The sequence below is a fragment of the Pyrus communis genome, chromosome 1 (genome assembly GCF_963583255.1).
Source record: "Pyrus communis chromosome 1, drPyrComm1.1, whole genome shotgun sequence".
In the NCBI taxonomy this organism is placed as follows: domain Eukaryota; kingdom Viridiplantae; phylum Streptophyta; class Magnoliopsida; order Rosales; family Rosaceae; genus Pyrus; species Pyrus communis.
Window position 1 is genome coordinate 16,865,388 of NC_084803.1, and position 20,045 is coordinate 16,885,432.

Consider the following 20,045-nt stretch of genomic DNA (forward strand, 5'->3'; position numbering starts at 1 on the left):
AGAAATTTTTCAGTGTGATCGGTATATAGAGTGGTACAGTATATGTCACTATACAAATAGTGGGATATATGTGTTAAAAATTTAATAACTTAAAAAAAAGAAATTTCTTACTACTTATAAAAACACGTGCTGTACCACCTGCTCAATACAGTTGGAAAGAAAGGGAAAAAAATGAATTCGATATTTTGAAAGCCAATTACGTGAGCCTGGGTCTCATTGGGATAAATTGCCTGTTTGACCCGGCCCGTTATTAGGCCTGCTCTCGAAGCTAGAGCGGGTAAGAACTTTCACCATCCCCGTCTCCCAGAGCTTTATGAACAAAAGAGATCACGAGAGCCAATCGTGGAGCGGCAAGAGTCGTAAATCCATCGGCTTCACGAAACCCTAACTCCCTCGCCAGGTAATTTTCTCTCTCGCTGATCCTACATTCTTTTTTGCTTGATTTAGCTTAGTCCGCAGTTAATTTATTCAATTCGTTCACTCATTTATGCACAAGGACAATCTGTAGCTTCCTATTTGTTTACCGAGAAAATGGCGATAGCAAATTTCGATTCATACATTTTTTCTCAATTCTGATGTTCTATGTTGAGCAAACAAAAGTTAGTTTCTAAAAATGAAAAAGCAATCATTTTTGTTGCAATTTTTTGGTAGAATCCGGATTTGATGGAGGGAATTGGAAGTGAGGGCGGAGCAGCGGCGGCGCCACTGGCCCAATGGCGGAGCGATTTTGCGAGAGCATTCCAGTACTATTTGGATCGGTCAACGCCTCACACTGTGAATAGATGGCTTGGAACCCTAGTTTTGGCTATGATTTACATTCTGCGTGTGTACTATGTTCAGGGGTTCTATGTTGTCTCCTATGGCCTGGGGATCTACGTCTTGAATCTCTTGATTGGTTTCTTCTCGCCGAAGGTTGACCCGGAGCTTGAGTCCGTGGATGGGCCTTCATTGCCAACAAGTGGTTCTGATGAGTTTAAGCCTTTTGTTCGCCGCCTTCCCGAGTTTAAGTTCTGGTAAATTTCTTTCATCCTTTTGCTTCTTATGTGCAGTGATGGTGTTAAAACAATAGTATTGCGTGGTTCAGTGTGATTTCTTATGTTCGGGGTTATTCTCGTTTTGATGGAAAACCCCCTTTCCATATGCTGTGTATGTTAAAGGATGTGTGAATGTATCTTGTAGTTGTAATAAATGCTTCAAATGTCATCTAGTTATGTCCGCATGCTATTTTTCCTTTGTGTAGTTGGTTCAACTTACGTAGAAATGTATGAAAGCCATATATTTCCAGCTTTGCAGAAGGGTTTTCATGGGTTTTACTCTAGTGGTAGAAAACTGTTTCTGAATAATGACGGGAGTAGTTCTTTAACTACTAAAGGATGGTTTTGCTGTTGAAGTATCGGCACAGTTTATAGGAATTTGGATATAGAAGTTATTGAATGCTTGAGTAACTGAGTCAACTGGGTGTTTATCCGATGGCGTATCAGGTAACATAAATCAGTAAGTGAATTTCAGATTTCGTGCTCCCATCTGATTCATGTGTATTGGAATTATACCAGTGGACTGGTTCAATACCTAGTTTCATGACTAAACTGGCTCACCTCACAAAATGAAGAGCAGCAAGGAAGTTGAATTATCTCTAATATTAATATCACACTTCTTTAAAATCGCGAGGAGTTTTAATGTACTGATGTTGTATTGATAACGAAGTTTTTATTGTCATGGAAAATGAATGTGTTCATTGTTTTTCAGGTATTCCATCACAAAGGCATTTGTTGTTGCATTCATCATGACCTTTATTTCTCTGCTGGATGTACCTGTTTTCTGGCCAATACTGCTATGCTACTGGATTGTTCTGTTTGTCCTCACAATGAAACGGCAGATCCTACACATGATCAAATACAAATATGTTCCATTTGATATCGGGAAGAGGGTGAGTAAACATTTCTCATTCTTTCTCCCCATCTTTGTTGTAGGCCCTTGTATGTAGGTCGGTGAGTCATTCCTTATCATGAATGGAAACTAATTACATACTATCTCCGTCTGTTTCTGCAGCGATACACTGGAAAAAAGTAGTCTGAATGGGAGCGGCTTTTCTACAAATCTGAAATCAAATTCTGCTGATTTGTAGAACCTTGAGTGAAAGCAAAATGATAAATTTGGGCTTTTAAGTATGTTTGAAGGTAATGTTCACTCACTATACTTGAACATGTGTTAGACTCTAGTTTAGAAGTGGATGCCCTAATAGTTAATCATAGTTCAAGTTGCACTCATTTTTCTTGAAAACATTTCCTAGCAAATTAAAATATACATTGTTGAAGACACAGCTAACAGCAGTCTATGTTATATTGTTCAGTGTATTTGTTGCAAGTAAAGCATGAGAAGATGTTCCATGTTCAGATGGGTGTGTTTACGCTCTTTTCATACTAAAATATTGTTCACATGCTTTTCGTTGTTCATTTTAAAAGATATACGTAAAGACCGAACCGAGAATGTGTAAGCTTGTTTTATTCCTTTTTGTCTAAACAAAGATAATCATGGCTTTGTACCATATCTAAAGCTTAATGATCATCTTGAACCTAGGAAAAAAGCTTCAGGGCTGTTTGTCTCTGTCTCGTTCTGTTTTTTCCCGAGTATTAGACTGCAGTAACACAATGTTGAAAAAAAACATATACATAGGCGGAAAGTAACGATCAACTCTCAACGAGGGCATATAAACTACACGTACTCCCGGTGGTTGGAACTCTTCCGGTGTATGCTCATGAACTTGGCCACAAATTCTGCATAAAAAGTGCATGATTAACCTGTAAGCTGACTACAGAAGTGGATTTGTGCCAAATTATTGAATGCTTATATAATTGGATGCAGAATTTTAGTGGTTTGCATATGTTACCTTCTAGTTTCAGTAATGCACTTGCCCCTGCGGGGAGTCTTTTCTCCTGCGAGGACAAGATTTGAGTCAGTTTATCATCCATCTCTGAGAGCGAAAGAAGAAATGAGGGAGAGAACTTACGTAGTAAGCATGCCAGTAATAGAGTTCCCTCTTAGAACTAGATGCTACTCCCTTTAGGAACTGTTCCACGAGCTTCTGCATTTCGGAAAATGCGAACTCCATCACAAAATTATACTTTGGTGACTAACTAGATATGAACAAATTCGAGGTATCGATGCAGTACCAGTAGAATCAGTTTCGGATGGACAAAATCTATAAGAAGCTTTTGAAACTTTCCCCGGATGAAAAATAATCTGGCAAAAGATTAATGCGGAAAATCAATTCAAGCATAGGGGGATGCTGTTAGATGAACGGTGTAACTGAGTTAGGTGTGACAACTCTCGTGGGTTTCACATCGGTGAATGACTTTGAGATTCACATCATTCAACGGATGCCAATAAAATGATTACCTCTCTCACAGTCATTCACCGGATGCCAATAAAATGATTACAATGATTACCTCTTGGGTGACGGATCGGCTAGGATTTCTGAAGCGAGTTCAAGCAGCACCTCTTCCCATCCAAGTGGAATTGGTTGTTCATCTTCAAAAGGATAGCTGCATGGGCAAAGCTCTTTGTAAGTTGACTTTACAATAAACTCAAAATTCCCAACATTTGTATTGCCATATGTTCTCACTTGTGTGCTTTGCATGCTTCAAGACCCATGACTGCTTCTCTCAGATTCTGCTTTGATTCATTTGCAATCTTACTAGCAAAGCTCATAGGTAGGTCAAAGTCCTCCTTGCTGGCTATCTGAATAAGAACTTCCATAATCTGGCAAAGAAAACCACGTTGGCTGAAAACGTTGTGTTTTCTCCATGCACGCGAGTTTGAATCTCCCTCTCCGCAGTTTATATTAGTTTAAGGTAAAATTAAAATAACATCTCAGGAACTCTACGGTCCATGTAATACTTACTTCATGAGTCGCAGGAGCATCAACCTTGATGACCATGCACCGGTTTTTCACCAATTCAATGACGCGGGTGTCATTTTGGCAGCAGAGTATGAGCTTCCACGATTCCGAGTAACAGTCCATGATCCATTTGATCAAATGCTGAATGTGCGCTGTTGCTTTGTCAACACCGTACAGAACCATCACTGGAACAAAAAGGAAAAACATGTTGGGGTTTTGAGAGAAATAGTTCAAAAGTGTTTGGAAGGGATTTGTGGGTGTGTTGAGAGAATTTTGACCTCTATGATTTGCCTTGGAATTTATAGAGCTGACTTCATGAGCAATTTCGTTGTTATTGTTTATTTCCTTGACTAAACCCATTAGGGCATATCTGGCATTTGGTTCCAGTTGTACATTGAGTTCTACATGGTGAGGACTGGATGTCAATGGAACCACTACTTGCATTGGCCTTTGTTCCTGTCACCATTGGGTTATGTAAGAGAGATTGGAAAACGCTCGTTCACCCATACAGATGAATCACAGTCTGACACATGCACATAAGTTTTTTCCTTTGTGCTTTTGGTAAGTTATTTACGCATATGTGTCAGCATGTGATTTCTAAGTAAGAAGAAACGACTCGTTTAACTGTAAGAACATTATGAGCATTTCACAAAATGTAAAGCATTATTTCAATATCTCAAATGTCTACTCAAATGTCTAATTCACAACAGAATACCTGAACCCGGAAGTATCTTAAATCATGAGAAATCTGCAGAGAGGAAAACAAAAGTAAAAAAACCAAAAACAGATCATTTTAATCCATCTTCAAGGAAAAAGATTCGAACTTTATTGTATTTGATGTAAAGAAACATACTTCCCAGCTCGCATCGCCGTATGTTTCCCGTAGATATGCCATTGTTAGAGCTTTCTTCCCAGAACCAGTTGGTCCAGTAAGCAAAATAGGGGGACGGACGTTATCAATCACCTACATATTCAACAGAGCATGAGTAAGAAAGCATGAAGGAAACCGAAAACAAACATGCACAAGGCCTGCAGATGTTACGTATTTGCGTATGCAGCTAGAAAAAATACGCAGAACAAACGATCAAAATGGGTGAAATACGCACAAATGGAAATTGTTATAAAACAAAAAACAAAACCGGAGGGACGCCAATACAATAAACGGCTGTATTGTCTGTTTAGTGTCTTGCAGTTTTATTTTCAACTGGAACTTTGTTATCAGTTCTGTCTGCGCATATTTAATCAGAAAATTACTCACAAGTTGCTTGAGAACTTGAGCTTCTTGTTTGTGGCAAGTGAATCCGTTCAATGAACTAGGGCGATGCTTATCAGCCCATAACTGCCTGAGACTTTCCACCACGAACGCTTTCTCGATGAATGCAGCTTCATTGAACGCGCTATGCTCAGGTGATAATTTTTTGTTCTTGCAAGAACTCTTTCTCATACACGAAAACCACGCCTGACTTTCGCTCTTCCTCCTGTTGTCTGTGAACTTCCTCATGCTGGCTGTTGTCGTCCTGCTTGCATCACTCGTCTTGCTGCTAGCCATGCTCAGCTTCCCACTGCTCTGCCTGCTCACCGCAGAGCTGGAAGTGGTGGTGGTTGTCTGTGACAGACCATACGGGGACAAAAGTCCGCGGACGTTCACATCCTGATCAAAGTTACTGTTTGATCGAGTGGTACTTCTCTGTTGAGAGGCAGCAGAGGAAACCACTTTCGGATTTTGTAAGTGATTTCGAGGCAATGCCATGACATCGCACTCTCTAGAGAAGAAGATATCACCTGCTGCAATAGAATCCGAGCTTTCGTAAACCGGAGCAGCTTTGTTATTCAACATCGAGTTTGGAGAAGTTCTAGCAAGCTTTGCATGGGCAAGCATTTCGTTAATTTCGCCAACAGACGGCGTGCTCACTTGCCTTTGCTTCTGATGAGCCATGCTTTTGGATAACGGGGATGGAGTCCTCTCCCCTTTCGTAGGCGTGATCGAACGATTCCTCTGCTGGTTAGTTTCTCTCGGTGATCTATGCTGCGGAGCAGCTGTTGATCTTCTGCTGTTCCTTCGCTGATGTTGTTGGTTTCTGTTTGAGCCTACAATCTCATCACCATCGTCGTTCATATTGCGCTCTTCTCGGTCTGTTTGAAAAGGTGAAACGTGTCTCCTGCGCTCGGACTTTCCCAAGGGGCTGATGTTCCTATGAATATCAGAACCCGCCATTGGCAAAGTTCGAGCATTGCTGTCATCTCTTCTGGGCTTGTAGGGCGACTTGCTGCTGGTTCTTCTTCGAACCGGACTTACCACGGAGGTAGTTCTTGGAGTAGGGCCGTCATATTCAAGCCTCGAAGATCTCCTGCTCTGCTTCAAAGGGCTGATCGTTCTTCCCAAATACAACTCAGGTTTTGCCCCTTCAGACTGCCATTCTCCACTTGGCCATTTGTTTCTGCCGTGCCAAGGGCTATCTGGGATGTCTGTCTCGGCATAAGATGGCTCATATCCACTCTTCCTTTGCTTCACCGGCGTCAGAGAATTCCTACTGGGCCTTGACCAATTATTCTCCATTTTTAACTAACCAAGTTGATGCAATGGTTAGAAAGTGACTCAACTCCTTACAAGTTCTTGCAAGGTTTCTTAACTTTCAGATGAAGTGGCCAGGCTTGGCCAGTAAGGCATCGGCGAGAGGGAAAACAGCGCGGATCACCAGCTAAGCCCCCTAAACGACTGCTAATTTGAGCACCACGAGCTTACAAAAAACCCAATTGAACACCAAGGCAGGCATCAAAGGGTTGATTTAGAAGGAGAAGAAATTCGAGAAGCGAATTACATAAATTTAATGTAACGAAGGAGACAATGAGAAGAACAAGGAAAAGGGTATCTGAAGGAAGTGAGGAGGAAAATCCGATGCTTACAAAGAACAGAAGACATTGATGATGTTAACTTTGTCGATGTTATGCTCCGAGTGTTAAGTTTACAGCTGTAATAAGAACAGAGAGACAAATAAACCTTGTTTTCTGTAATTTCTAAGCTCATGTTTTTGTCTTCATCTTGTCTCTGTTTTATCGGACTGGAAGGTTACAGCGTACCGACAAGGATAGGGAAATTTAAATGGAATAACTTCGCCGCATCGGCATGGCGGCTATATCGGCACATGTCCAGAGGCTGTCATCTGCAATGGAAGTTCGTTTGGATTCTTTGGAAATAGGATTCATATTAGCAGATAATATGTCACTGGTATCTTATTACACGTCGCAAACAAATTACAGTTTGACAAACAAGGTGGTGATTTGTCAATATTATTATGTTCACGTCTCGTCGTCTGAAGCCTTAGGAGTCTCGTCTGCATAACAAGTTGTCACCTTGTCTACTACTAAATGAACAATAACACTGTTATGTATGTGTTATAGCATGAATGGACGACGAGTTTATACTTTTAAGATATAATGTTAATAAATGTACGGCGTGTTATAGTCAATGTATTTTCTTGAGCTACAAGTCAATGTATTCTCTGGTTTCTCTTACTCTGTTGAGGAATTAAGTAGGGTTTTATGGGTACATGGAAGACGTTGGAACTCTTTAAGCAGTTTAAAAAGCTTCTTGCTTGTAGCTCAAGCAATGCACAGAACTTATCACTCTCTCATTGTTTTCCTCTTCCACCAAAAGAAGCTTCAAAACTCTTTTATGCAACGGAGAAATTCTTCTGTGAACTCAAAAGCTCAGAAACGAACACGAAGGAAAGCTGACATTAAGTAGTAATTTGATAAATGAATTTACAATTGTACATTCGAATTGAAAGTATGCTCCTCATATCAAACATGAGGGGTGGGCGCTACAGATTTCTATTCGTTCAGACTGTTTGGAGAGAGGCTTTGAGTGGCGAAGTTGATAACCAATCTAATAAAGCCGTATTGACAAGCTCTGGAACTTCATCGTGTGGACAGTGCCCGGCCTGCAGATTTACCAAAGTTGTGTTCGGATAAAACGCTTTGATGCTGTTAGCCTTGGCAGGACCTACCCACGGATCCAAGTCACCCCAGACCAACAACAGTGGACAAGACATCTTGCTTAAGACGCTGTCCAGAGTGTACTTGGTCTGGTTTGTCATGAACCGGGTCATCAATCTGCACAAAACAATCAAGAAACGTCATACTTACTAATGAATCAGACATCAGTTTTCATAACCAAATCTTCAAGATATCACTAATCTACGTCACTCGTTTTCAGGGGATCTTTATTATAGAACAGATCTACACCTACCTGTAATACACTTCTCCAGCGTTTGGGTCAGCGGCTGGCATTATTATGGACTCCACCAGATAGTCATCCACATTGGCAGTGTTTTTATACACCTGCGCCAGCAAAATTAAGTATTTAAAACATATCGTAGTAAAATTTTGTTACGAATTTGGGAGACTATTGTATAATGATTGGAATATCAAGGTTGACCTTACACTCAGACTTCACGGAGAAGCTTTAGAAAGTAACTTACGCTCTTTAAGACGGATTCAACACGTGCTGGTTGCTTTGCTTGCCAGAACAGAAATCCAAGTACCACTCGCTGGAACACTTCCTTCAGAGGCTTTAGGATGAACTTCTGCAGGGCTGTTTCCTCCTCAGACTCCTTGGCTACACTATTAGGATTTCCAAACTGTCCCGCAGAATTCAGAAGTGCAACTCCAACTACTTGCTCAGGCAACCCAGCTGCTGCAACCAAAGCAGTAAAACCTCCGAGGCTGAAAATTTACAGTGAGTCAAATAGTCATTATCTCAAAAGCCATCTGAAGAGAAAACATGAGATACACACAATTTCCGTTTGCAATGATCAACTCAAAGAAAATTACCCCTCTTAATTGAAAAAGTTAAAAAGACCTCAACTCAAGGTTTATGCCTGTAGAAACACTGTTTGATGTTTAGAAAACACAATTTTCCACATTTTACAAACCTTAAGTTATGTAATGTTATACATGAAATATTACAGATTCCATAAGTAACTAATTAAAGTTTAGATTACCTGTTTCCAACTAAAACTGTCGGTTCTTTCACTATCTCCTTTAAGAAATCCTCCACTTGATCTCTCCAAACCATGGCATCATAATCAATAAGTGCTTTCTCACTCCACCCGAACCCCAGCAAGTCTATAGCGTAAACCTTATATTTTTTAGCCAACTCTGGAATATTGTACCTGTAACACGGGGAGCAAATAAAAACTTACCAACTTTAAAAGTATGCTAAACTTACAGCCAACAGAAGCATGAATGTTTACTTCAAATAAAAGTTCACATAGGAAACTTGAAATCGAAGGGTTAAAAGAAACCCAAAACCCCTAAGGCATGTCGACAACAACTGGGTTTTAATCACAAAAGCAAAAGAAACAAAAAGGAAATCAGCCTCAGTTTCTTCAAATTTCGTACTTGATCAGATTTCAAAACCTCTCACTCTCAGTTTAGATTTTCTCCGCCACGGAGCTTATAGGAATTTGCGAACAACCATGCCATTGCCAATGCATACGCAAGTAAATGTAAACTCTCATAAAAACTGAAGGGAAAAATAGAAGGTGATGGGCACAAAGTAGCAAACCTCCAGTGAAACGCAGAAGCACCAAAACCATGAATAAGAACAACAGGAGGCCCTTCTCCTTGTACCACATAATGAATTTTGTGACCCCTCCATGTCCAAAAATTGTACCCCTCCGGCTTAAATTCCAGTCTTTCAACACCTACAGAGTAAAATAAAATAAAATCCCACACAATCCAAAACCCCTTTGCCTAAAAGCAGGAAAATTTGCAAAGACATTATGAACTAAGATGGTAAGTAAAGAGATTAACCCTGAACTGGCTGAGCAGTCAACGAAGAACCCATGACTGAGAGTCCTGCAGCTGCAACTCCTCTGAAAGCAAAACTCCTCCTGTTCATCACACATTTGCTTCCTTCCAAGTAAATGCAACACACACTAGTCAGTACCCAGAAAAAGAAATTTGAAACGTTTCATTTTCCGAAATTCTAAACAACTCTAATCTACGCTAAGTTAAAACTTGGCCGCACAAGGCGGGCTCACTAGCCAACTAGCCTAACCCACGTCAGTAAAATCGAAACTTTAGTAAATTAAATGCAAAGATAGAGTGGATGAGCTTACTGTTGCAATTAAATGGTCTTGTGAGGCCAATGAGCCTGGTTTCATGAATTGGGTTGAAGAGCTCTGTTCTCGCTGAAGGCAGTACGGACGACGACATCGCAATGGCTGTGAATACCTCTCAAATCTTTGGGTGTAAAATGGGAAAGTTCTCGACTTTTCTGTGGCTGGTGTAAGTTATGCGTCGTGGAGGGAGGAGATCCCGCATGATTATACGGTCTGTCGTTTCTCGTGCTTGGATATACGATGTCGTTTTGTTTGATAATCTCTAGGTGATCACGGTCGTGCGCTCTTCCTCTTCGTCTACAACCCAACTGCTCCAACCGAAAATTTTCATTTGCTCCATGGAAGCTCCGGCGAGAATTCTCAGTCTCAATCGCCAGCTCTTTGCCAGAACGACGCCGTTCGCCTTCGCTTTCTCCCCAAAACTCCGTCGGCCCGCAAATTCGTCGCTTATATTTCACACTCTCGCTCCAAACGGCGTCGGCAAAAGAACCCCCTTTTCTCTTTCGCTCGCGCAGTCGCACTCCTCGTTCTGCTTCAATCCGAACCCCTTCAAATCCCTCCCCCTTTCTCTCTCCTCTCAGTCGCCGTTCATCAGCTTCAACCACTCTCTCTCACCCTCAAACGACGACGTTTCCACCTCGGATCGGGCGTTCCACGGTGACGTTGACGGAAATGTGGGTTCTTTCGGGACCCACAGCCGTGAAGTGAGAGTGGTGTTGCTCGGCTGGCTCGGCGCCAAGACAAAGCATCTGAAGAGGTACGTGGAATGGTACAACTCCAGAGGCATTCACGCGGTGACCTTCGTCGTTGCTCCGAGAGAGGTGCTCTGGTTTGATTTGGGCCGCCGGGTCGAAAATCGGGTTTCAGACTTGGCCCGGGAGCTGGCTTCGTGGGTGGAGGATGGCGGAGAAAGGTCTTTGCTTTTTCACACTTTCAGCAATACGGGTTGGTTTGTGTAGGTACTCTTTGTTTGAATGTGATTGCTTTGTGTTCCTGCTTTCATGGGTTGCCAATTTCAGGTTTTTAGAGGTTGCTTATGGCAGTTAGTTTGTTGCAGGTATGGTGCCATTCTTGAAATTCTGCAGAGGAGGCAAAACCTGATGGAGAAGATTAAAGGGTGTGTGGTTGATTCAGGAGCAGCTGAACCTTTTAATCCTAAGGTTTTTTTGACATGGTTTAATCGGATTTTTAAGTATCGATTGATTGCTATCGAATAACATAAGAACTGTTTTTTGACATGGTTTAATTGGATGGATTTGTTTGCTTAGATTGAATTTAGGATCTGCTTTTGATTGGATTACCTATTTTTTGGAATCTGAAATGACTTACTGCTTATTAGAATGCAACAAAGCACCCTGCAATGCAAATTCGCTTTGGTTTCTCTGCATTTTGATTGAATCTGCAATGTAATCTGAGGAATGTTTTTGAATCTAATTCGCCAAATATTTCAAATATGTTGGTTTTATATATTTGTTTTTGTTTTATGGTTATACATCAATGTGAGTTCAACTTGAGCTATATGTTATGGATTCAGAAGGGCATCGTTGTGCTTTGCATTTATGGTGCTGTGTGCAAATGATAACCTTCTCTAACCTTAACAGGTGTGGGCATCGGGATTTTCTGCTGCGATTTTGAAAAAACGCAGCTCTTTAACAAGCGCTGCAATTGAGGCTGGAGAATTAAATGAGTCGGAAGATGCAGCAAGCTTGTCAAAGCTGCAAGAAGAGAAGCCTCCACTAGTCGAAGCCGTGGTTTTACTGATATTAGAGAAGCTGTTTTCAGTTGTTCTAAAGTTTCCTGATGTGGATAAGTAAGCAATGTTTGTTTTTGATTTAAATGCTTGTAAATCATAGATGATATATAACTTGATGTTCAAGATAATGTGCAGAACTTTTCAATTAAAAGGTATATGATTGACTTTTGTATTGTTTTCGTGCAGGAGGTTAACGAAGGTAGTTTCTATTCTTTCAGAAAACAGTCCTGATTGCCCACAGCTTTACCTATACAGTACTGCTGATAAAGTCGTTCCACACCAGTCAATTGAGTCGTTCATGGCTGAGCAAAAGAGGAAGGGTAGAATTGTACGGTCCTTCAATTTCAGCACAACACCTCATGTGGATCACTTCAGGAATTTCCCTGACATATACTCTTCAGAGCTCGACGGTTTCTTGAAAGATTGTTTAACTACAGTCAAGACGATGTAAACTCTGCAAATGCAGATTATTGTGTAGAAGTCATTCTATTTAAACATCGGCTGGTGTGTTGTCAATAGGAACACGTCCGAGGTTATAAAGTGTCGATGCGTTCAGTTCTAATGCAGCAAATGCCAATAATTTTGCAGTCTATTAGTTCACAGCAAAGATCTGCTGGGCTGGAAGGACAGTCTAACATACTGTGTTTAACTACCGATGGGAGATAGAGAGCTTGTTTAAAGAACTCAAATGTCCTTGTTGGAAAGAAAAGTTATCTAACGCTTCTTTTGAACTTTGCAGATCTTACCGGTTCTTCATGCTTGCATTGTTAGAGTAGTAGATATATTTTTTACAACCCGATATTATTATCTACTCAATTTACGAGTAAAATGATCCGATTGGGTCAAGGAGGCATGCGCACTAGCACAAACAACTAATTTAACTCACGTCTACGTAGTAGACTAGAAGTAAATTTGGAATGATGATTCAACCGTTTGCTACCAATTTATTGATGTAAGGTTGGGGCATGTAACACTATAGATGCCAATAAATGAGCGCTCTGAGGTCATGTTTTCAAATAACTCTGTTTCTGTAATTTTTGTATTCAATTGTCACTTAATACTACGGTTTAGTGGTATGTTTTCTTCACTTGTAAGTGAGAGGTTTTAGATTCGAGTTAAAGACGAATTTGAACCACATTATTGTTAGCTCATTATAAGACTAAACTCACTTCCTCTCTAGATAGGGTAGACAATATTGTTTGTTAAAAAATAAAAATAAAAACTCTCTTCAGCAGCTCAAGGAGCAAGAACACATGGCCCTACTAACCAAGATTTGAAAACCCGACCCGGCAAATACATAAGCAAGATGTCCAGGTTCTTTATCTTCCTTAGCCGACAACCAAAAACATCAACGCTTTCAGGCTTTTTCTGAAAAAAAGGATTCTAAAAAATAAGAGATACGGAAAGAGATAGACTTTTGCTTCTGCTGTTCGGAGTTGCGCATCAAAAATGGCGATTTTGGAGGATTCGCTGGTGAGCTCCAAGCTCTCTCCGCCCAATACATACGGAGCCGTCGTTCTCGGCGGCACCTTCGACCGATTACACAACGGTCATCGCCTGTTTCTCAAGGTATGTTTCTTCATCTTTTCCCTTATATATACTTCTTGCATGTGAATTTTAAGATTAATGGTTTGATGGAAATGGAAGCAGGCGGCGGCGGAGCTGGCAAGGGATCGGATTGTGGTCGGAATTTGCGACGGACCCATGTTGACTAACAAGCAGGTTCTTAGCTTTCATCCATCATTCATTCATATTTTACGAATTTTGTGGATTAATTCGAAGTGGTTTAGTTGGTGTTAGCATTGATTTTCCCGAAAGGCTTTAAAATTTTAACTATTGTCTTGATAAGGTAGATTTCGATGTTAATGTTGCGGTTTATGTTCCGAATATGGCAGTTTGCTGATTTGATACAACCCATTGAGGAAAGGAGCAATAGTGTTGAGAATTACATCAAGGTATTATGCTCCATGAATTTGTTTGTATTGCGATTTAATTGGTGTGTATTGCAAGAAGAGATAGAAATGGTTTGATGACCTTTCGGAAGCATAAAATTTGGAAAGTATGGAGGATTTCAAATACTCAAAGGAAAATACGGTGTTATAGTTCACGTGGAAAAACTTTCTTCTCAATCCGTAATAAAAAAAAGTATCGGAATGTTCTATTTTTATGTTTTTTAACATTTGATCCAACACAATTAAGAATAAGTTGCAATGCAGCTCATTCTGTTGTAGCTGTTGTTGTGGGTTTGAACAGGTTCATGTGTTTGGCCACCGTATGTATGTCCATACCGCTTTCATCTCTTTATATCTCAATTTTCAGGGTGACATTTGCTAGTATTTCAATTTTGGTAAAGGTTACAGAAAGTAGACTGCGTGGCGGTATTTATGGACCATCAACCCTGCTATCTCAGGAGGATAATGCATTCAATAATTTCTGTGTTGTTTTCCTGCGCCGTTGTTGTGTCGTAGAAAATGCATACTTCTCTTATGTTCTATAATGATAATTTCAGTTCTCAGTTTCTTACGAATATTTGCAGTCTATCAAGCAGGGGCTGGTAGTGCAAGTTGAACCTATTACGGACCCCTATGGTCCCTCAATAGTCGATGAGAATTTAGAGGCAATTGTTGTCAGGTTTGTTTCAGATTTCCATCTTTTTCTTTTGGTCTTTGCTTCAGTCTTGAGGTCCGGTAGGTTTCAAGGACAAATTCCATGTGACCATGAATTGTAGATCATCACCCGCTTTAAAATTCAAAATGTTGGTAGAGGTATTTCTTCACTAATTATGTAGATTTAATTTCTGGCAGCAAGGAGACTTTACCGGGGGGACTGTCTGTTAATAAGAAGAGAGTTGACCGAGGTCTCTCACAGCTTAAGGTAGTTGGTCGCTGCAAATTCGATATCTTCCCGACATTAACATATTAAAAGTAGACTATTTTCTATTACTTTGAAAACCTTTGTGGCGGTTAGGCCTCAATTTAGTCTGTTTCGTGCAGATTGAAGTTGTAGATCTAGTGTCCGAAGGATCTAGTGGAGATAAGCTTAGTTCAACATCATTAAGGAAGCTTGAGGCGGAGAAGGCCAAGATCCGACCGCTATGATAAGTTGTTATTTACCGAAAAGTGTACGTGAAACTATGCAAGTGCAATCCGTCCCGTTCGAAGACTTGAGGCGGAAAAATTGTACGAAAATAAGATTTAGAAGAGTGTATCTGTGCCGAAAACAATCAAACTGGATCGTGCAGTGATCCATAAGCCAATTGAGCTGTTCGTTGCAGAGCGAAGAAGATGAGTGAAATGGTAACGTCCTTCAATTTCGGCTTATCAACGCATGTGGATCGCTTCGGGACATTCCCCCAACATACACTCTTCAAAGTTAGACCGTTTCTTATGTAAAAATTCTGCAAATGCAGATTGTGTTGTTTGATTTACTGCTGGTGTTTTATCAATAGGAACATGTCTGAGGTTTTAACCGAGTCCTCAGTGCAGTAAATGTCAATAAAATGTCTGCTTTTTTTTTTTTGGGTCTCCGTAAAAGTTTCAGAAGTCAATGTCCATATCCATATGTTCTCCCATGACAAGGGAAGAGCATAAACAAAGGATCCAAGGCCAGGGGTTCTGTAATGTGCTTACCAAACAAGGTAATGCATTTAATATCGTTTGCTATGTAAGACCCTGATTTTATTATTATTTATAATTAGATATTTATAGAGTGATTTTGTTTACATTTAGAACTCGTGTTTATAGATAGAATCTCTTGTATTTATATAAAGTCGTCTCATTACTAAGTGGTCCAGCTTGAGAACGAACCGAATCTTTGATGGGCTGATTTTAAACGGGTCAATGAGGTTGAGTCGACCTGTTTAATATTTTGAATCTGTATACTCTCTCTTTTTATTAGTAGAAAATTTCCAAAATTCGAATCTCCTTTTAGATAATATATTTTTTATTTTGCAGGATTGAACAGAACCTAGGTCTAATTGGTACTTGAGATGTCACAATTTTTTCTGTTGGTCTCCTTTTCTCAAGGTTTCAAGCCCCATTTTTCACCCTACACAATTCTAGATGCTGTGCCTTGAAAGGATATGCATGGCCGAACACCGATACAAATCCAATTGAGACATTGCCACTTGGTATGTGTCATCTCATCATGCCTGCAATTCTAGCCATGTGACACATCATCTGCCCACTCACCACTTGTTGCCGACTCTGCTCCCATATAAGGGGTTTAGGGTAACCTAGAGTCTTGCTATAGCTTCGGGATCCAGGTATTTTTTTCGTGTTCTATTGTATATTTTTACCGTGATTTTTTTGTTTATGATTCAATGTTTACATTCATTCCAACTGTGAATTGGTAATGTTTACTGTTGAAAATGTATTAGCACTCTAAGTCCGCACTTCACCTTTATAAATACACAAGGGAAAAAACTGTATTAGTAAAATGGTATTTTTGAAGCGTCAACTTTCCGTTGAAAATTGTTCTTGGGTTTTCTTGGTTTGCACATTTGATAACCTTTTGTTGTTGAAAGATGCTCTCTCCTAATCCTCAATAAGGAGCGAGGAAAGTCCTTATTCCTCCCTTTCATCGTGCAAACATCATAATCATAATCGTTTAATCACTCCCTAAGCTGTTGATAACTGTTCTGAAGATTGTAGATCTTGTGAATTTGTTTGTTTGACAGTGTTTATATATATATATATATATATATATATATATATATATGAGCATGGGCTCAACTGCTGGTTATATTGGTTGGTTATCATGCATGCATCCTTCTGGAGTTTTTTTTGTTCAGTTTTCCACTTCTATTTGCTTGTGATTTCGCTTAAACATGCGCAGTTTTGAAACTGGCTTTATATTATCGTAGGCATTTTATTTAACTTCGAACCTAGTCGAAGTGAGACGTGAGGAAAGTAGTGGTGTAAGTGTTGCTGACCCCTTAAAGGTTTTTGCATGCAAGTTATCTTGAGGAGCTGCTGCAGTGAAGATGGCGACTTCTGATGTTATGGCGAATTACAAGCTCTCTCCGCCGAATACTTATGGAGCCGTGGTTCTTGGCGGCACCTTCGACCGCTTACACAACGGCCATCGATATTTTCTCAAGGTCTCTTCTCCGTTTTAGTTTTTGTGTTTTCACTTTTTGGGTTTGTGGATTTTGAGATGATGAAAAATAATGGTGGTGGTGGAAATGGAACCAGGCCGCGACGGACTTGGCTAGGGATCGAGTTGTGGTTGGAATTTGCGACGGACCTATGTTGGCCAACAAACAGGTTTATATTAATCATCCTTCAGCTTTTCTGTGATTTCATGTATTTACAGTTTAATTCCAATCTTAATCATAATTTGTTTTCAGTGTGTTTAATGTATCCATTATTTATTTTTAAATTTTGGCAGTTTGCTGAGTTGATACAACCCGTTGAGGAAAGGATGAATAATGTTGAAAATTACCTCAAGGTATGTACTTGGAATTTTTTAATATTTATATTGGATTTAATGTACAAGTACTTACAAAAGAGATTTTGGGTTTGAATTTTAAGTAGAAATTAAGTGTTGAATGAGAAGATATAAACATTTGATGTAGTTAGAGAATATAGTCAAAGAAAAATGCTTATTTACAACAATACATCTGAAATTCAACTCAAGTATTACTTAACCTCTTGAAAACATCAAATCTTTTTACTTAACCTCTTAAAACTCAATTTGTGGCTCAGTTGTGCTATGCCGTTAAAGTTTGTCAAAACTGTTTACGTGGCACAGATCTGACCCCCATTGTTAAGAAAAATTTATGTATAGATTTTGAGATTAAGGACAAAGTGAGACGTGAGTTGATGAGTTGAATCTTAGCGGAGTTAAGTAACAACTAGCAATATTTGAGTTTGAAGGAGTTAAACAAGCTCGAGTTAAATTTCAAGGAATGTAATTGTAATTAACCTTTCAACTTCAGTTCACAAAGCTATAAAAGTAAACTCACTACTTTCATGTCTTTAATCTGTTCTCATTTTTTTCAGAAATTTTGTTTTTTGTTTTGTTTAATGTCGTGGAATGACACTCTTAGTCCTCAAATTTTTGCCAAAAATTGCAGTCTATCACGCCGTCGCTTGAAGTGCAAGTTCAACCTATTACGGATCCCTATGGCCCTGCAATAGTTGATGAGAATCTGGAGGCAATTGTTGTCAGGTTCGTTGCAGATTGATTACATCCCTGTGTTAACATTTCAATTCAGTTACAATGTCCCCGAGTAGCGGTTTATCGAAAAAATGTACTGTAACCCTCATCACGCTCGCCTTTGCTACACTCTTGAAGTCTATAAGGTGGCATAATGTGCATTTTCGGGTCTCCGTCTTACTGTTGGCAGGCGTTATTTCTTCCCTAGCTAATTTTGTAGATTTGATTTCTGGCAGCAAGGAGGCGCTAGACGGCGGACTGTCTGTTAATAAGAAGAGAGCTGAGGAAGGCCTTCCGCAGCTTAAGGTTTGAGTTGGCTGCCGTGAACTTATCATTTTATGATATACTAATCGTAAAAATGTAGACTTCAATTTCTTTGAAAAATATTCTTTTTTAGGCCTTGATTTTTTGGGTATTCTGCAGATTGAAGCTGTAGATCTGTATTCTGGATCCGGCGGAGATAGGCCGAGTTCATCATCGTTGAGGAAGCGTGAGGCGGAGAAGGCCAAGAACTACCAGCCAGCATAATTAAACCAAGTTCTTATTTCTAAAAAAAATAAAACTACTCAAGTCTCACATTAGAAGGGTTGAGGGTGGAAAATGTATTAAATAAAATGTGTAAAAGTGTATCTGTGCAGAAAATAGGTCGCACTTCTTCAAGAAGTTGTCTTTCTAGCAATCTTGAGTTATGATCTCCACTTGAGAAATTAATAAAATGCTTTCAGACGAATACTTTGCACTTCTTTCTAGCAATATTAAGTAGAGAAATGATTTCTACCCATTTTTACACGCTCCAGTTTATTTCTATATTTCAGATTCTAATAGACCAAAATTCGTAGCTATAACTATAAGCAACTTCTTTTGGAGGATGACATCTAACCCAACTGAAGAAGCATAGCAGGTGGTGAAGCATTTGAATTGCCCATATGATACTCTGCAAAGACCCTTAACTCCCCATCATAGCAGCTAGTGAAGCATTTGAGGCCATCACAGGAGGGCTAAAAGGTCATGTTTAGCTCTATAGTCTTGCAAGAAATTATTTTATAATGAACAGTGTCATACTATATTTTATATCATATTCAACTGAGGAGGCCAAAGAGTTATAGATCAAAACATAGCCTTTTGACAAAAAAATCCATCTCCAACCGAAGGGGCTATTTTTAAGTCTCCTCAATAATTTATTATTTTAATTGAATTAATATGGTTAATTAAACTAAACAACCATATTAAAATAAGGTTTCAGACATATTTTGAGTGCCACTTGTCGCTAAATTAATAAGCATCCAGATTTCTTATCTTTATATAATGAAAAGGATGTGAAAAATTGGTAAATAATTGAAATAAAATGAAGTAAGATAGTATGAAATGGTGAAAAAGATGTGAGAAATGTGGTAGAAATGACTTAGGTATTTATAGAAAAAAATTTCGTCTAAAAAAAATCTAGCAATAACATGATGTCAGGTTGCATCTATTTGGGGTGGGTTATAAGACTGGCTGCTCTTGGCCAACTCTTTGGCCGGTTCTCCAATTTTTAGCATGGTGGGGCTCACGAGCCTTTTGGCCTAGCCATCGGTTGGAGATGACCTGAGTTGCCCATTTGACACTCTGCAAAGACCTTTAACTCCTCATGATGATAAGTGTGACTCTATAATATGAATGGTAACAGTTCGGCACTGAGACGGAAATGTGTGCTCAGAAATGAAATGTTCCAAATGTTCCTGTAAATTCTTGGTCCAATGGCCATTCTCATAACCACGAAAATTAATCATATTCATAACTGCAAATTTATTAACCATTGGAGATCATCCATAACCATACTCATGGGGTAACAGATTCCTCATCAGTTAAGGGTAACAGATTCCCCATCAATTAAAGGTTATATCTATCTTCGTCAATACAAAAAATATATTAGTTCAGTTGACGCACTATAATTTTGTAGAGACTAATTTTGTCATTAAATATTCACCAACTTCTTGATTGTGAGACTCTTGAAGAGAGACAATAAACTTGGAACATTTTATGTGAAATGATTTAATGAACGGATCTTGTAGAGTATAATTATTAAAGTATTGAATTTAAAGCATTGATGATGTTGGCTAATCTT

At 39.4% G+C, this 20,045-nt stretch overlaps 6 protein-coding genes across 9 annotated transcripts; 4 read left to right on the forward strand and 2 right to left on the reverse strand.

Moving 5' to 3' along the window:
- Positions 1 to 242: 242 nt before the first annotated feature.
- LOC137734856 (protein RER1B-like) lies at positions 243 to 2,606 on the forward strand. 2 transcript variants are annotated; one of them, XR_011068585.1, is made up of 5 exons: positions 243 to 400; positions 652 to 1,013; positions 1,747 to 1,927; positions 2,050 to 2,177; positions 2,351 to 2,606. XR_011068585.1 is itself a non-coding variant. In XM_068474167.1 (4 exons), the coding sequence occupies exons 2-4, from the start codon at positions 664 to 666 to the stop codon at positions 2,068 to 2,070; spliced, it is 552 nt and encodes a 183-aa protein (XP_068330268.1). In that variant the 5' UTR covers positions 243 to 400; positions 652 to 663; the 3' UTR covers positions 2,071 to 2,344. The 2 variants fall into 2 exon arrangements, 1 of the variants encoding a protein (XP_068330268.1); XM_068474167.1 differs by lacking the exon at positions 2,351 to 2,606 and having other exon boundaries at positions 2,050 to 2,344.
- A 105-nt stretch (positions 2,607 to 2,711) lies between these two features.
- LOC137713671 (uncharacterized) lies at positions 2,712 to 6,455 on the reverse strand. The gene is made up of 10 exons (XM_068453038.1): positions 5,157 to 6,455; positions 4,752 to 4,862; positions 4,177 to 4,354; positions 3,902 to 4,083; positions 3,623 to 3,759; positions 3,447 to 3,542; positions 3,171 to 3,240; positions 3,008 to 3,082; positions 2,888 to 2,933; positions 2,712 to 2,774 (listed from the first exon to the last, which is right to left on the reverse strand). The coding sequence occupies exons 1-10, from the start codon at positions 6,453 to 6,455 to the stop codon at positions 2,713 to 2,715; spliced, it is 2,256 nt and encodes a 751-aa protein (XP_068309139.1). The 3' UTR covers position 2,712.
- A 1,136-nt stretch (positions 6,456 to 7,591) lies between these two features.
- LOC137731816 (pheophytinase, chloroplastic) lies at positions 7,592 to 10,228 on the reverse strand. The gene is made up of 7 exons (XM_068471049.1): positions 10,024 to 10,228; positions 9,716 to 9,817; positions 9,468 to 9,606; positions 8,902 to 9,072; positions 8,380 to 8,623; positions 8,148 to 8,239; positions 7,592 to 8,011 (listed from the first exon to the last, which is right to left on the reverse strand). Exons 1-7 carry the CDS (start codon positions 10,118 to 10,120, stop codon positions 7,738 to 7,740), a joined length of 1,119 nt encoding a protein of 372 aa, XP_068327150.1. The 5' UTR covers positions 10,121 to 10,228; the 3' UTR covers positions 7,592 to 7,737.
- Positions 10,229 to 10,342: 114 nt separating this feature from the next.
- Positions 10,343 to 12,507, forward strand: LOC137731808 (uncharacterized). The gene is made up of 4 exons (XM_068471037.1): positions 10,343 to 10,981; positions 11,084 to 11,186; positions 11,628 to 11,836; positions 11,966 to 12,507. The coding sequence occupies exons 1-4, from the start codon at positions 10,365 to 10,367 to the stop codon at positions 12,228 to 12,230; spliced, it is 1,194 nt and encodes a 397-aa protein (XP_068327138.1). The 5' UTR covers positions 10,343 to 10,364; the 3' UTR covers positions 12,231 to 12,507.
- A 618-nt stretch (positions 12,508 to 13,125) lies between these two features.
- Positions 13,126 to 15,426, forward strand: LOC137731824 (phosphopantetheine adenylyltransferase-like). 2 transcript variants are annotated; one of them, XM_068471068.1, is made up of 6 exons: positions 13,126 to 13,348; positions 13,430 to 13,501; positions 13,675 to 13,734; positions 14,328 to 14,410; positions 14,584 to 14,653; positions 14,773 to 15,426. In XM_068471068.1, the coding sequence occupies exons 1-6, from the start codon at positions 13,229 to 13,231 to the stop codon at positions 14,875 to 14,877; spliced, it is 510 nt and encodes a 169-aa protein (XP_068327169.1). In that variant the 5' UTR covers positions 13,126 to 13,228; the 3' UTR covers positions 14,878 to 15,426. The 2 variants fall into 2 exon arrangements, with proteins under 2 accessions (XP_068327169.1, XP_068327161.1); XM_068471060.1 differs by having other exon boundaries at positions 14,316 to 14,410; positions 14,773 to 15,413.
- A 488-nt stretch (positions 15,427 to 15,914) lies between these two features.
- LOC137731840 (phosphopantetheine adenylyltransferase-like) lies at positions 15,915 to 18,658 on the forward strand. 2 transcript variants are annotated; one of them, XM_068471080.1, is made up of 7 exons: positions 15,915 to 16,043; positions 16,722 to 16,880; positions 16,975 to 17,046; positions 17,171 to 17,230; positions 17,859 to 17,953; positions 18,178 to 18,247; positions 18,365 to 18,658. In XM_068471080.1, exons 2-7 carry the CDS (start codon positions 16,764 to 16,766, stop codon positions 18,467 to 18,469), a joined length of 519 nt encoding a protein of 172 aa, XP_068327181.1. In that variant the 5' UTR covers positions 15,915 to 16,043; positions 16,722 to 16,763; the 3' UTR covers positions 18,470 to 18,658. The 2 variants fall into 2 exon arrangements, with proteins under 2 accessions (XP_068327181.1, XP_068327190.1); XM_068471089.1 differs by having other exon boundaries at positions 15,931 to 16,043; positions 16,737 to 16,880.
- Positions 18,659 to 20,045: the final 1,387 nt, after the last annotated feature.

Bases quoted from the DNA above. Each gene is read 5' to 3' on its own strand.
- LOC137734856 (XM_068474167.1), top strand. From the start codon at position 664: ATGGAGGGAATTGGAAGTGAGGGCGGAGCAGCGGCGGCGCCACTGGCC. The intron at 1,014-1,746 runs GTAAATTTCTTT...ATTGTTTTTCAG, and splicing joins CTTCCCGAGTTTAAGTTCTG to GTATTCCATCACAAAGGCAT. The intron at 1,928-2,049 runs GTGAGTAAACAT...CTGTTTCTGCAG, and splicing joins CATTTGATATCGGGAAGAGG to CGATACACTGGAAAAAAGTA.
- LOC137713671 (XM_068453038.1), bottom strand. From the start codon at position 6,455: ATGGAGAATAATTGGTCAAGGCCCAGTAGGAATTCTCTGACGCCGGTG. The intron at 4,863-5,156 runs GTGAGTAATTTT...TTGAATATGTAG, and splicing joins CTCAAGTTCTCAAGCAACTT to GTGATTGATAACGTCCGTCC. The intron at 4,084-4,176 runs GTCAAAATTCTC...TTTTTGTTCCAG, and splicing joins TTCCAAGGCAAATCATAGAG to TGATGGTTCTGTACGGTGTT.
- LOC137731816 (XM_068471049.1), bottom strand. From the start codon at position 10,120: ATGTCGTCGTCCGTACTGCCTTCAGCGAGAACAGAGCTCTTCAACCCA. The intron at 9,818-10,023 runs GTAAGCTCATCC...TTTACTTGGAAG, and splicing joins AAGACCATTTAATTGCAACA to GAAGCAAATGTGTGATGAAC. The intron at 9,073-9,467 runs GTTTGCTACTTT...CCCGTGTTACAG, and splicing joins GCTTCTGCGTTTCACTGGAG to GTACAATATTCCAGAGTTGG.
- LOC137731808 (XM_068471037.1), top strand. From the start codon at position 10,365: ATGGAAGCTCCGGCGAGAATTCTCAGTCTCAATCGCCAGCTCTTTGCC. The intron at 11,187-11,627 runs GTTTTTTTGACA...TAACCTTAACAG, and splicing joins CTGAACCTTTTAATCCTAAG to GTGTGGGCATCGGGATTTTC. The intron at 11,837-11,965 runs GTAAGCAATGTT...GTTTTCGTGCAG, and splicing joins AAGTTTCCTGATGTGGATAA to GAGGTTAACGAAGGTAGTTT.
- LOC137731824 (XM_068471060.1), top strand. From the start codon at position 13,229: ATGGCGATTTTGGAGGATTCGCTGGTGAGCTCCAAGCTCTCTCCGCCC. The intron at 13,349-13,429 runs GTATGTTTCTTC...AAATGGAAGCAG, and splicing joins GTCATCGCCTGTTTCTCAAG to GCGGCGGCGGAGCTGGCAAG. The intron at 13,735-14,315 runs GTATTATGCTCC...GAATATTTGCAG, and splicing joins GTGTTGAGAATTACATCAAG to TCTATCAAGCAGGGGCTGGT.
- LOC137731840 (XM_068471080.1), top strand. From the start codon at position 16,764: ATGGCGACTTCTGATGTTATGGCGAATTACAAGCTCTCTCCGCCGAAT. The intron at 16,881-16,974 runs GTCTCTTCTCCG...AAATGGAACCAG, and splicing joins GCCATCGATATTTTCTCAAG to GCCGCGACGGACTTGGCTAG. The intron at 17,231-17,858 runs GTATGTACTTGG...CAAAAATTGCAG, and splicing joins ATGTTGAAAATTACCTCAAG to TCTATCACGCCGTCGCTTGA.